This window comes from Colias philodice, chromosome 3, assembly GCF_061535455.1.
Source record: "Colias philodice isolate Cphi_HAF_F1 chromosome 3, ilColPhil1 Martin Lab GWU primary, whole genome shotgun sequence".
Taxonomy (NCBI): domain Eukaryota; kingdom Metazoa; phylum Arthropoda; class Insecta; order Lepidoptera; family Pieridae; genus Colias; species Colias philodice.
The window spans coordinates 7,004,991-7,018,094 of NC_143088.1; the positions used below are offsets into that span (position 1 = coordinate 7,004,991).

Consider the following 13,104-nt stretch of genomic DNA (forward strand, 5'->3'; position numbering starts at 1 on the left):
TACAAACTCAAACTATTACAAAATTGACAGACTAGCATGTTTTTGCACACATACATCGATTACACAGAAAAATCTCTGTACATATACGTAATAATACAATCGCTCTAAAGGGATGTAACCATATCGATATTACAAAAATAATAATTTTGTTGAAATTAGAAATAACATTAATATTATATTCATAAAAAATACTACACAGGTCATTTGTAACGTTTTCATCATTATTAAATGCATACGAAAAAACAATAAAACGCCATTTTATTTGTATTTGAATATGTATTTATTCAACACATCACACATTATAATCAATAAAATAAATATCGGTCCAGAAATTTTTATTATTTCTGTACCGAGGTGTCCATTCTGATTTTCTCCCACAGCATTCAATCCACCTTAGCCTTAAAGCAGGATTTTTTGTAAATTTGAAATATACGCAATATTAATACATACATATAAACAAAGTAGCTGCTCCGCGCGGTTTCACCCCCGTGGCTCCACTCCTGTTGGTCGTAGCGTGATGATATATAGCCTATAACCTTCCTCGATAAATGGGCTATCTAACACCGAAAGAATTTTTCAAATCGGACCAGTAGTTCCCGAGAATAGCGCGTTCAAACAAACAAACAAACAAACAAACTCTTCAGCTTTATAATATTAGTATAGATTACATAATAGAAAGGTTACAAGATTAACATTACAAAAAAAAACGGCTAAATGCGAGTCGGACTCGCGCACGAAGTGTTCCGTACCATTAAAATGTTCTGCCAGTTAAAAGTAACCGAGCGTAAATTTTAATAAATATATACAAGACTTACAAAATAAACATTATACTCCTTTTTATGCAGTTGTGTAAAATTTTAATATAATGAAGATTAATTCTCATCTCATTTCAAACTATACTTAGAAAAATATTTTTTTATCGACGTTCAAGTTAAAAGCAGTCCGTCACTAAGAAAGTCGTAAAAATTTACGACCTTTTAAGCGACGAGTTTTTAAATTCAACTCTATCACTAAGATCATAAAGATTAAATTTGAATTTCTCTTCAAGATAGTCTCGCTACATCGCTTTATAGTCTCGTGGCGAGTGCGGTTCAATATCGCGTTCTAAATTCAACTTTATCGCTTAGTTCATAAAGATTAAATTTGTATTTCTTTTCAAGATAGTCTCGCTAAATTTGTATTTCTTTTCAAGATAGTCTCGCTAAATTTGTATTTCTTTTCAAGATAGTCTCGCTAAATTTGTATTTCTTTAAAATATAGTCTCGTGGGGAATGCGGTTCAATATCGCGTTTTAAATTCAACTTTATCTCTTAGTTCATAAAGATTACATTTGTATATTTTCTTTCCATGATAGTCTCGTGAGGTCGCATCAATGATCGAGTAAACACATGACTCGATTATTTGTCTTGATCATATCGCTAAACGATACATCGACGATTATTAGAAATTGCATTTAAATTGATATTTACGTAAAAAAAATAAAAAAATACTTACAAATGAAAGGTTATTCCATCTTTTTTAATATTTGATGTGTTTGACTTATGCTTCTGCAAGACTTGACAGCATAAAACGGCATTTTTAGCGGAGCACTCGCAGACGTCCTTTCGATGTTTTACGAATACGCACAGTGTTTGTAATCGATTACGCAAGTAGTTTTTATGAATGCATAAGATTTTTCGATTTGAAAAATCTTATACCTCGGCAAAAGGGGAAGCGCCTGTGAGTGTTATCCATTACTTAATGATCTAAGATCTGTAGCAATGTTGGAATGGTTGCCATGTCGGTTCCAATATGGTTGGCACCATAGACTATATACTTATTACAGAGAGTTGGCACCAACCAAATCGGAGCGTCTGTATATGCTCTTCAGTTGCGACAATAGTTGCGACTTGTGAGTGGGGCACGAGCACATTATTGGTGGAAAAGCACCCTTAGCACATAGCAATAGATCAAGAAAATATGTACTTATTTTTTCCTTCAAATAATTGTCAGCACTTGATAAAATTTTCACCAGTTTTCACATTAAAAAAGAATCATCAAAATCGGTTCAACTAGTCGAAAGTTCCGATGTTGATTACAAACACATAAATTCAGCCTAATTCAGAACCTGTCCTTTAAAGTATCTGAAGTTGATGGATGGTCGATGGGGAACTAAAATAAAGAAACAATAATTACACCAGTAGCTTCTTTATTGGTTTTATCAGGATTAAGGTCTTTACAAAATTATTGAAAATATTAAGATACATTTAGCTTATAAAGAGTTTCCAGTTGTTTCCGTACATAATCCAAGAATTCATACAATCGTCACAATTGAATATTTAAACCTTTACACTTGCCTATCTAATGTAACTGAACGATATAAACATATATTTTAGATAAGGTCAAACTAGGAACAAAATCACATATAAAGTTCATCAAATATCTATCAAAACGTTTATAACGCTTAATTATTATACCCTTAATTCCAACTATATGGCGCTGGTTCACAACCGATGCCATCATTTTTTACTCTCTGATGTTTCCTCCCTACTAATACATTTCAACACCGTAAGAAAATAATATCTAATCTTAAATGTAATTTTAATTTTTTTTATATCGCCGCAAATTAAAAAAAAAATGAATAAATAGAAAAACAATGGACGACACTACTTTAAACAAAGATGGTAATTACATATTATATAAAAACAATTTAGGACTTGAAACTTTAAATCTAAATTAAAAGTTACATACAAATTTAAAACAAGGAATAAACTAGATATAAAATGAAGTGAAATTTACACACATGACAAAGTGACGAGTGAGGTGAAACGGTTTAAAAATTCAATCAGTCCTCCATTGCCTTTCCTCCTGAACTCTTTACGATGAAAAATTAAGACATAACGAGCCTTCAAGTACGGAAATTCAAACTTGGAAAATAACTTACGACTAAAATAATTAAAGAGACATAAACTTAGCACATACGTGTAACTAAAACGAACGAGTATCTTGTTATGATAAATGCAAGAGTCGGGAACGTGTGTGAAATCACCAGTTAAGAAGCTCCGATCGTGTGAGTACACTAAGGGCTCACGACTACGATACAACATCGATATTGGGAATTTTTTTTTAATCGAGGCAGCCGTGCCGTCATCTGGCGGCCGCTCGGGGAGCGACATCAAGCAGGCCGCGCGGCGGCGGGCGGCGCGCGGCGGGGGGCGCGGGGGGCGGGGCGGCCGCGGCGGGCGCGGGGGGCGGGGGGGAGCGCGGGGGGCGAGGGGGGCGCGGGGGGCGCGGGGGGGAGCCTGGCAGACGACGGACACTGGCTGCACTACGTTATTTAAACAGCCCAATAGTTATTTTTTCTTTTGGGCCTTCTCGGCGGCTTTGGTGACTTTACCTGTAGTCACCTCCTTAAAGGTCACGCTCTGAAACATATCAATACATTGAGTGGGAGCACTATTGTCACATAGAGAAGCATAGAAAAATCGATAATTGATTCGTTTACGTGGGTGGCAAAAAGCTATGCTTAGAGCTTTGGGCCACTCACGTACCCGAATCTGCGCTAAATCAAGAACTTGGGTTTCATCAAATTCTTTACAAAAACAGAAAAAACACTAACATTTAAACAAGTTGTATTGATATAAAAGCGACAATATCGATACCTTGATGACACCGACAGCGACGGTCTGACGCATGTCGCGCACGGCGAAGCGGCCGAGCGGCGGGAACTCCTGGAACGACTCGACGCAGAGCGCCTTGGTCGGCACCAGCGTCACGATGGCCGCGTCGCCCGACTTTATCGACTTCGGCTCCACTTCGGTGGTCTTACCTGATTGTGGACAATGCTTTTTCAGAGACTAGGTACCAGGCGCGGTCCCAGGGGGGTGGTCATGGGGGACATGACCCCCCTCGAAATCGTACTCGATAAAATAGAAAAAAAAATATCTTATACTGTACAATATAAAAAAAAATCTGGCTAAGTGCGAATCGGAGTCACTCGCACATCTAAAGTTCCGTTTAAACCTGTTTTTAATCCCTTTCAAATGTCTAAATTAACGAAAATTTGCAGCTAATGGCTTCCGACTCGCACTTGGCCGGTTTTTCTTTGTAAAATTTAAAAATAAGTAAAAAAATGTAAAAATTTCCTCAAGTTTTTGCTTATCACTTCTATTGAATACGATATGTGGCGAGTACGATTGGGGGGGGGGGGTTGCACACCTTTCCAGCTGCGTGACCCCCCCCCCCAAAATGTCAGGCTGGGACCGCGCCTGCTAGGTACACCCATAAACGAAATTGGGAAAATTTGCCTCCTCAAGTTGTCAATTTTAGATTTAGGCAGAAGGTGAATAAAAGGAAAATTTCTGAAATATCAACGGTGCAGTTTATTATTACGGTCAGCATATTACCTCTGCTATACGACCGGTTGCATTAAGTCAGCAAGAACACAAATTAAATACCCTATTCAGACAAGAATTGCTCCTTGGTTCCTAATTATTTGTCAATAAGAACTTATGGATATTGTTTAAAATACGCAATTTAAAGAAAATAGGTATAGGCAGTTAATTTCGCACCCATACCACCCATAATATGTTATCTATGCTAATATTATAAAGCTGAAGAGTTTGTTTGTTTGAACGCGCTAATCTCAGGAACTACTGGTCCGATTCGCGTTAGATAGCTTTATCGAGGAAGGTTGGCTACATATCATCACGCTACGACCAACAGGATTGGAGCCACAGGGGTGAAACCGCGCGGAGCAGCTAGTAATATATTATATTACTAAACGAAATGAACACATTACCGGTACGACGGTCGCACTTCTCCTTGATCTCAGCGAACTTGCAAGCGATGTGTGCGGTGTGACAGTCGAGCACGGGAGTGTACCCGTTGCTGATCTGACCCGGGTGGTTCAGAACGATCACCTGCGCACCGTACATACTTCTAAATAGCCCTTTTTTGTATGTGTAATAATTGATTTTTTTTCCATTTCGGAACTTTATGTTTGTAATGAAAAACCATGATCAAACGAATGGTATGGGTAAATATAGTCTATCGAACATATTACTTGGTTAGTGACATAACTTCGCTAAGTTTTATGAGAATCAAAATGAAAAATGAAAATATAATATAATTTCAGGAATGATATATTGTACATAAAAAACGTTTTATTAAGATAGGCACATAATTTAAGGTTATTATTTTTTAAAGAATACTAAGTAAATAAAATCATTACTAACCGGTTTCTAAATGTAAACCAGAATTTAATGACAATTAATTGCAAATTACGAAATAATCAATAAACTAATGATTATTATTTATAATGAGATATTTTGTAATCACTTGGAAGTGTGCAATTTGCAAACTTTTTTGTTTTTTTAGGACTACGACATACCTGAGCAGTAAAATCAGAGGCTCCCTTGGGTGGGCAGTTCTTGGAGTCACCAGCCACGTAGCCGCGACGCAACTCCTTCACGGACACGTTCTAGCATTTCACAGAAAGTGATTTATTTTTAATGCATGACCGTGTACCAAAATTATTAAATGGCTCATTATTGTTTTATGCGTAAATTAAAAGCAAATATTTAAGCAGCTGGCTTTATGTTACGTATGTGTACAAAACTGTTCAATTATTATTTCATGGCTTAGATCACATTTGTAAAGCTAATCGAATGAATATTTATAAGCGAATAAATCATTCAGAATTTAAATTGGGACTGTGTTAGTAAAATTTAAGATATATACATATTAAGAAAAATAAAAGATGTTTTTAAAATCCATTAAGTATCTATTATTGAGAACCAATTGTTGTTTTTAAGTTTACTGGTAGAAATGTTAAACCTTGACGTTAAAGCCCACGTTGTCGCCGGGCATGGCCTCCTGCAGCGCCTCGTGGTGCATTTCCACAGACTTCACTTCCGTGGTGATGGCGGCCGGGGCGAACACCACCACCATACCTGGTCACCACACCGAGATATGCGTTCACTATACTACATTATAGTATTTGTATATTGACAACTTTAAAAATAAATAAATAAATAATAATAAATAAATATTTCAGGACAATTTTCACACACGGCACGATCTGATCCCATACTAAGCTTTCGCTTGTGTTATGGAAACCAGATGGCTGATAAACATACACATAATTTTTAAATAAATACTTATATAGATAATTAACACCCAGACACAAAGCAAACATCTATGTTCATCACACAAATATTTGCCCCGGGTGGGAAACGAACCCACGACCTCTGGCTTGGAAGGCAGGGCCACTACCAACCAAGCCAACCGGTCAGTCAAAAATGAAAAATTATATAATTTTACCACAGTGAAATATATTTTTAAATACATAATGCGCTACTTTTTGGTATGTTTTATAGATGCATTTATATTATTAACTCAGTTGCAAGTTCAATTTCAAAACAAATTGCCGTGCATAAGTTCATTATTATATAAAACAAAATCTCCAATTCAGGAACATCAGCAACCAAAACGCTGCGACCAAGAAAGTCTGCTATATCTTCTTTGAGTTCTTCTAACACATGTCGAATCATCGGCACCTTTCCATAGAGCACGTAGCTTCTAGAAAGTTCTAACCTGGCTTCAGTATCCCGGTCTCGACGCGGCCGACGGGCACTGTGCCGATGCCGCCGATCTTGTACACGTCCTGCAGCGGCAGGCGCAGCGGCTTCTCCGTGGGCCGCGACGGGGGCTGGATCGCGTCCAGCGCCTGGAACATTCCGCGGCTTTAGTGCGCCCTTTGAGGGTTATCAACTCAATATTTTCATGTTTTAAAAATATATTTTTTACTATATTAGATGCCTTTGTATATCGAGACATTAGAACTTCAATGAATAATATAAACAATGAAATAAAAAAAAATCCAATTTAGATCTTGTATTATTCGTCATGTTCCACAAAATATATAGAATGCAAAAGATATCGCTGGATATTGTAATCTTTGTTGAATTTCGTGTAATAATAAAACCAACTAGTATAGCTGTTTCGCAATGCGGATGCATAGGTGCTGACATTTTAAAGTTGCAAGATTTTTAAGTCGAGTTGTAAGTTGCCAAGGTAAAAATATGATGATTTGTATTGTGTCCGTACAAGGCATTAAATTATCAAGCAAGATTGTAAAACGTGGAAAAACTACTTTTTATGAAGATGTTCTTTATTGAATTAGACAAAGGCGTGGGATCCGCACCTCAATGAGGGTCTTGCCCTCAGATTTGCCGTCCTTGCGCTCGATGGTCCACCCCTTGAACCAGGGCATCTTGTCGGACGGCTCCAACATGTTGTCGCCGTGCCAGCCTGAGATCGGCACAAAGGCCACGGTGGCCGGGTTGTAACCTGACGCAATGTTACATAATCAAACTTTACCGGTTTTCTTTCTAAATTATCATAATATCCCAAATAAATAAGCCATGATGATAACTCAATACATAATTCAATAGCCACGCCGATTTATTTTATTATTTCTAAGTTATAAATGAAATGGAAGTTTGAACTCAAAAGAAATACAGTCGCGCAGTCTAAATATTTTTAAATTCAATCGCATCACGTAAATATCTAAGAATTTTATCAATTTTTTGTAATAATTGGCAGATATTTTAGTTTGGCATTAGGTACTAACCGATCTTTTTAATGTAAGAGGAAACCTCCTTCTTGATTTCCTCATAGCGAGCTTCATGGTACGGAGGCTCGGTGGAATCCATCTTGTTGACGCCCACGATCAATTGCTTCACGCCCAACGTGAAAGCGAGCAGCGCATGCTCACGAGTCTGCCCATTCTTACTAATACCGGCTTCAAACTCGCCTGTACCAGCAGCTACTATCAATACGGCACAATCGGCCTGTATGCGAAAAAAATATAACAATAATAATTTCCGTTGCTGAGTTGATAAAATTCATAAGTAGATATATTTAAGTAAGTAAGTATTTTTTTTTGAAGTGAAACTTCTTTATCGGGGTTGGAAAAAAAATTTGTGTAACATTTTTTCGTTACGCGCCACCTTTTTCTTATCCCTACCACGCGTGATTCGACGTATTTCTGTAAAGTTACATATATGTAGTAAATTATTTAAAAAAAAATAAGGTCATAAAGAAGTTTCACTTCTTTCGTGTGTACAGTAAGTAGTACACGCACACATTTTTTTTGTTTAAAGATACCAACCTGCGAAGTACCAGTAATCATGTTCTTGATGAAATCCCTGTGACCAGGAGCATCAATAATAGTCACATAGTACTTAGCAGTTTCAAACTTCCATAGAGCGATGTCAATAGTGATACCACGCTCACGTTCTGCTTTCAGCTTGTCCAGTACCTGTAGTGTTGCGGCCCATGTTAATATTAATTACTTGCGCGATAGCTCAATCGATATTATGTACCTATTTAGTTGTGCCATTGCTCGTATACTTACCCAGGCGTACTTGAATGAGCCTTTGCCCATCTCCTGCGCTTCTTTCTCGAACTTTTCGATGGTTCGTTTATCAATACCACCACATTTATAAATCAAGTGGCCGGTAGTGGTAGACTTGCCAGAGTCTACGTGGCCGATTACGACGATGTTAATATGAGTCTTCTCTTTGCCCATTTTCGATGTAGTGTATTAACCTTGGGTACCTGATTAACAAAATCATGTAACTTCAATTATTGTTTAACAATATGGGAATTGGGAGTGCCCGGATAAAAATATCGATTTTGCTTTTTAATCAAAGCAGGAAATACATAACAAGAAAAAAATAAATAAGTAGACAAATAAGAATTGTTCCTGTTTCAATAAAGGAAAAGCCTTGATGCATTGAACGCATTAAAATTAAAAATGTTGAATAGCCTTGTTTAATTCATAGGTATTATGTATTGGAAAATTATTATTTATTTATCAATTCCGGCTTTAATTTATTTTATTTCTTTAACAAAAACAGCATCAACGTTGTAATTTTATTACGTCAGACTTTAAGAGTAATATAATCAATACAATAACCGAACAATAGAATCGCCTTTTCATAACTGTATATCATTCTTTTATCTGTATTAGTCAGTTTCAAATCTCCCTACTATTCTGCGAACGCGTAATATAATTGACCGAGGTGTTACCTTTTGAGAGAATCAAACACCAAAATTAAAAATCACCAGACAAAATTGCAATGTGTTATGTTGGATGCACTAATCGGTACTGAGAATGCACTCGAAGATGGAGGCTTCGATTGACCTGCGAGCAATCTCCGGGAGAGCTCCACAGAGCGTGCGCAGGACGTCCGGGACGTCGATACAGCCAGCATTTCATCCAAATATAGAACACGTAGGATAGGTACCTATGTCTGTTACATCACACAGCGTAACTTAGGTACCTATTATAACATTAAATGAAATGTTTTAAGTTGCGCATTCATTGAAACACTACCTACAGTAAATCTAATAGCTCGGGAATTATTAATACACACTGAAAATAACTTTTGAACGCAACTGTATTATCCTATTATGTAAATAATCTTAACTTTTATAAAACCCACCCACAGATAGCTACATCTCATCACAATTATCATCGTAGATGAAATGCAAGTGCATTCAGCCTAATAATAGCGCTCTGATCTATATGGTTTTAAAATAGACGTATTTGCAGACGACATATATTAGTTCCCTCTGCTTAGAATCTAGAGATAGACATATTGTCACAAAGATATCTAGATAGATACAGAGCGTGGCACGCGGCATACATAATACCGGCGACGCACATGTTTCGCCGGCTTCTGCTTCCATTTGGTGTTTTCGATGTGCATTTCGATTTCAAAGAGCAATTATTTGACAATTGAGAATATAAAAAGTTAATAATTCTTAAAGAAACCATTATACAATTGTCAAAAATATAACGCATAATATGTAGGTGCAATAGGACAAGTCGTCAATCAAATTGTATAAGAATTACCTCAATATTGACCCAGAATATCATGTGAAAACTGACTAAAATTTTATTTTTATGCAATTTTAGTAAAATTCTAAATAAGCTCCTAGTCCTTTCAAATTGTTTTAAAAACAAAATAAGAAATTGCGTAATTGGAATATGCGCTACCGGTAAATTTTTGACAAAATAAAATTTTCTTACCCCCATTAAAAGAATAAAATTAAAATATAATTAAAGTATTAAGTCTTATTACTCACCAGAAACACGAGTGCTTGATGTTCAACACAACTCCAAAGATAATGTAATGAAAACTTGAAAATCTCACCTTTCAGTGCCGCAGTTGCGAATTTTCAGCTAGATTTTCAAGCATGCGCTGTGCGGTCTCCCGGGAAATGAAATCAATAATGTCAATTGACGTTCTTATTTTTAAGTGTTCTTATAAATTGATAAAATAATATTGAAAAGTTAATTAAAACTCTATAAAATATTTCTTAACAATATATATGCGATGATTTAATATAATAAGCTTAATTATTAATAAAAGCTTTTAAAGAAAACGGATGTTCATAATTTCGTCGTCAGACTTTCGGCTATGCCGCTTGCCAGAGTTAACATAAAAAAGAGTCATAAATAAATTCTAATCACAATTCTAATAGTATGAGGTTTATCAGAATTTTAACCTTAAAAAAAATGTTAAGGTTAATCCATACTATATATACTATTATACTATAATATACTATATACTATAATATTTTAAATGCGAAAGTAACTCTGTCTGTCTGTCTGTTACTCAATCACGCCTAAACTACTGAACCAATTTGCATGAAATTTGGTTTTGATACCCGAGAAAGGACAAAGGCTACCTTTTATTGCGAAATATGTACCACGGGCGAAGCCGGGGCGGACCTCTAGTTATTAATATTCTCATTTTGATGTGTTAAATATTTAATTATTTTCAAATACATACAAACAACACAGCATGGTCACGGTCCTACGTATGACCTACACCAACGTCGCCATAATATGCGCGAAATGGTAACGATATAGACTACAAGCCCGCATAGGACAAAAATATGGGTCAAATGAACCACCAGGGGACATATCTAGAACGATAGCAGAGCAAAAAATAATAAGATTCATCACTATGCCGTCACTTGTAAGCTGTCCAACTGAGTGCAGATGAGAATTGAAAAGTACAGGTAGACTCGGTAAATTTTGGTCATATTGTATTTTTGTACGGCATTCTTAACCATCGATAGATCCATTAAAAATAATAAGAAACCGCTCAGTGCCGTACAAAAATGGTGGTCCACCAAGTCGGAATTTTTATTTAATTTCCGAGAGTTACCGGGGGTAAATTTGGTCATTTGACCATGTACGGCATCTGTGTCATACTATTGCTATACTGCTTTTAATCCATTATTCCGCAACGCCGTACAAAAATCATGGGGCCAAGGGGAAAAAATCGAGAGTTGCAATCCCCTCTCTTTCCCCACTCCAGGGGGTCATTTGACTAAGTACGGCTTCGGTTCCAAAACATTATCTAGCACTCAAAAGTACTATTAAAAGCAATGCCGTCAAAAAATAATTGTTCTTTTAAATGTATACCAATAATCATCTTAATTTCATCGAATTCTTGATATAAAGAGCTGTATGGTCATTTGACCCTGTACGGGAACTTTTTTTTTAACATGATATTGTAAAATTCAATTGTTGTATGGTATTGCCGTTCAAAAGAAACCGTTCTAAAAAAAGTTATAGAGAAATGCAAAACCAGAAATTTTGTTAAAGTTTAAACATCGTAGATTAATGAAATATAATAGTTTTCTACACTTTATCCGTTGTTTTAAATAGTATTAACATAGATAAATTAGGAAAAAACGATGCCGTACATTTTTGTGCAGACCACATCTTTTAGGCTGATGAAAGCGACGAAAGCTAGAATTTTAAGGGTGCTTTATGGCCATTTGATACAGTACGGCATTAACATATTTTTACCCAACTACGGCAAAGCAAAAGGAGGGTTATGGTTGTTTACAGGTCATGTATGTATGTTCATCTATTCCCTCGTAACTTCTAAACTACTTATCAGAATTCGACAAATGACATATCATTAGAAGCGTCTGAATTGTTCACTGGATAACCAGCGACCAGCTAGCTAAAGGCTATATGGGGTTTCACAAAATCTAATGTGGCGCCCTCTAGCGGACAAAACATACAGAGTAAAAAAATAAAGTTAAGATAAATATGCAGTGTTTGGTATCATTTGAAAGCGCTTTACTTGTACATTTTGAATATGTATATATTACTAGCATTTGCTTGTGACTTTACCTGTATTCATGGACTGATTGCATATAAGTAATTCACATCTTTTCGTTCATAGCTTTTTTATTAGTTCATCAATTTAACGGAGTCCATTCCACCTGACTCCGACTTTCCAAGTTGATAATTAACCACCTCGAGCTTCTTAATATTAATGTATATTTATATTTTATTATAAAAATATAAAGCAAACATTTCGTTATATGGATTTTTTTCTTTTTCAGATTTTTCCCCTTTGAACCAACGAAAATGTACGGCACATGAAAAAATATTATCTATGCATAAAATACTTTAAAAATAAATTTATTTCGTGTTGTGTCAAATGACCCCCTGGAGTGGGGAAAGAGAGGGGATTACAACTCTCTATTTTTTCCCCTTGTCCCCATGATTTTTGTACGGCGTTGCGGAATAATGGATTAAAAGCAGTATAGCAATAGTATGACACAGATGCCGTACATGGTCAAATGACCAAATTTACCCCCGGTAACTCTCGGAAATTAAAGAAAAATTCCGACTTGGTGGACCACCATTTTTGTACGGCACTGAGCGGTTTCTTATTATTTTTAATGGATCTATCGATGGTTAAGAATGCCGTACAAAAATATATGACCAAAATTTACCGAGTCTACCTGTACTTTTCAATTCTCATCTGCACTCAGTTGGACAGCTTACAAGTGACGGCATAGTGATGAATCTTATTATTTTTTGCTCTGCTATCGTTCTAGATATGTCCCCTGGTGGTTCATTTGACCCATATTTTTGTCCTATGCGGGCTTGTAGTCTAATAGCATTCATTCATAAAGGTAGTGTTCGTGAGAAGCTACCATAAAATATCAAGAGAAAAACTTTTTATTTATTTGGATATTTCTAAGGGATATTTTATAAAACGTACCTATTGA

General features: G+C 36.1%; 1 protein-coding gene and 1 pseudogene across 3 annotated transcripts in view; one reads left to right on the forward strand and one right to left on the reverse strand.

Annotated features, from left to right (window-relative positions):
- LOC149489734 (uncharacterized) overlaps positions 1 to 13,104 on the forward strand; it is a 63,172-nt pseudogene that overhangs the window by 9,214 nt on the left and 40,854 nt on the right. The gene's annotated exons all lie outside the window — the stretch shown is intronic.
- On the reverse strand, positions 3,251 to 10,247 carry LOC149489736 (elongation factor 1-alpha 2-like). Of its 2 annotated transcripts, none has more exons than XM_089714399.1 (11): positions 10,141 to 10,247; positions 8,402 to 8,604; positions 8,156 to 8,305; positions 7,616 to 7,835; positions 7,187 to 7,332; positions 6,577 to 6,709; positions 5,818 to 5,933; positions 5,372 to 5,461; positions 4,781 to 4,901; positions 3,642 to 3,808; positions 3,251 to 3,404 (listed from the first exon to the last, which is right to left on the reverse strand). In XM_089714399.1, exons 2-11 carry the CDS (start codon positions 8,573 to 8,575, stop codon positions 3,333 to 3,335), a joined length of 1,389 nt encoding a protein of 462 aa, XP_089570525.1. In that variant the 5' UTR covers positions 8,576 to 8,604; positions 10,141 to 10,247; the 3' UTR covers positions 3,251 to 3,332. The 2 variants fall into 2 exon arrangements, with proteins under 2 accessions (XP_089570525.1, XP_089570526.1); XM_089714400.1 differs by having other exon boundaries at positions 10,137 to 10,247.

Excerpts from the sequence above, each read along its gene's own strand:
- LOC149489736 (XM_089714399.1), bottom strand. The coding sequence starts at position 8,575 with ATGGGCAAAGAGAAGACTCATATTAACATCGTCGTAATCGGCCACGTA. Across the intron at positions 6,710-7,186 it reads AGGGCAAGACCCTCATTGAG|GCGCTGGACGCGATCCAGCC; the intron begins GTGCGGATCCCA and ends GGAATGTTCCAG. Across the intron at positions 5,462-5,817 it reads ACGTGGGCTTTAACGTCAAG|AACGTGTCCGTGAAGGAGTT; the intron begins GTTTAACATTTC and ends GTGAAATGCTAG.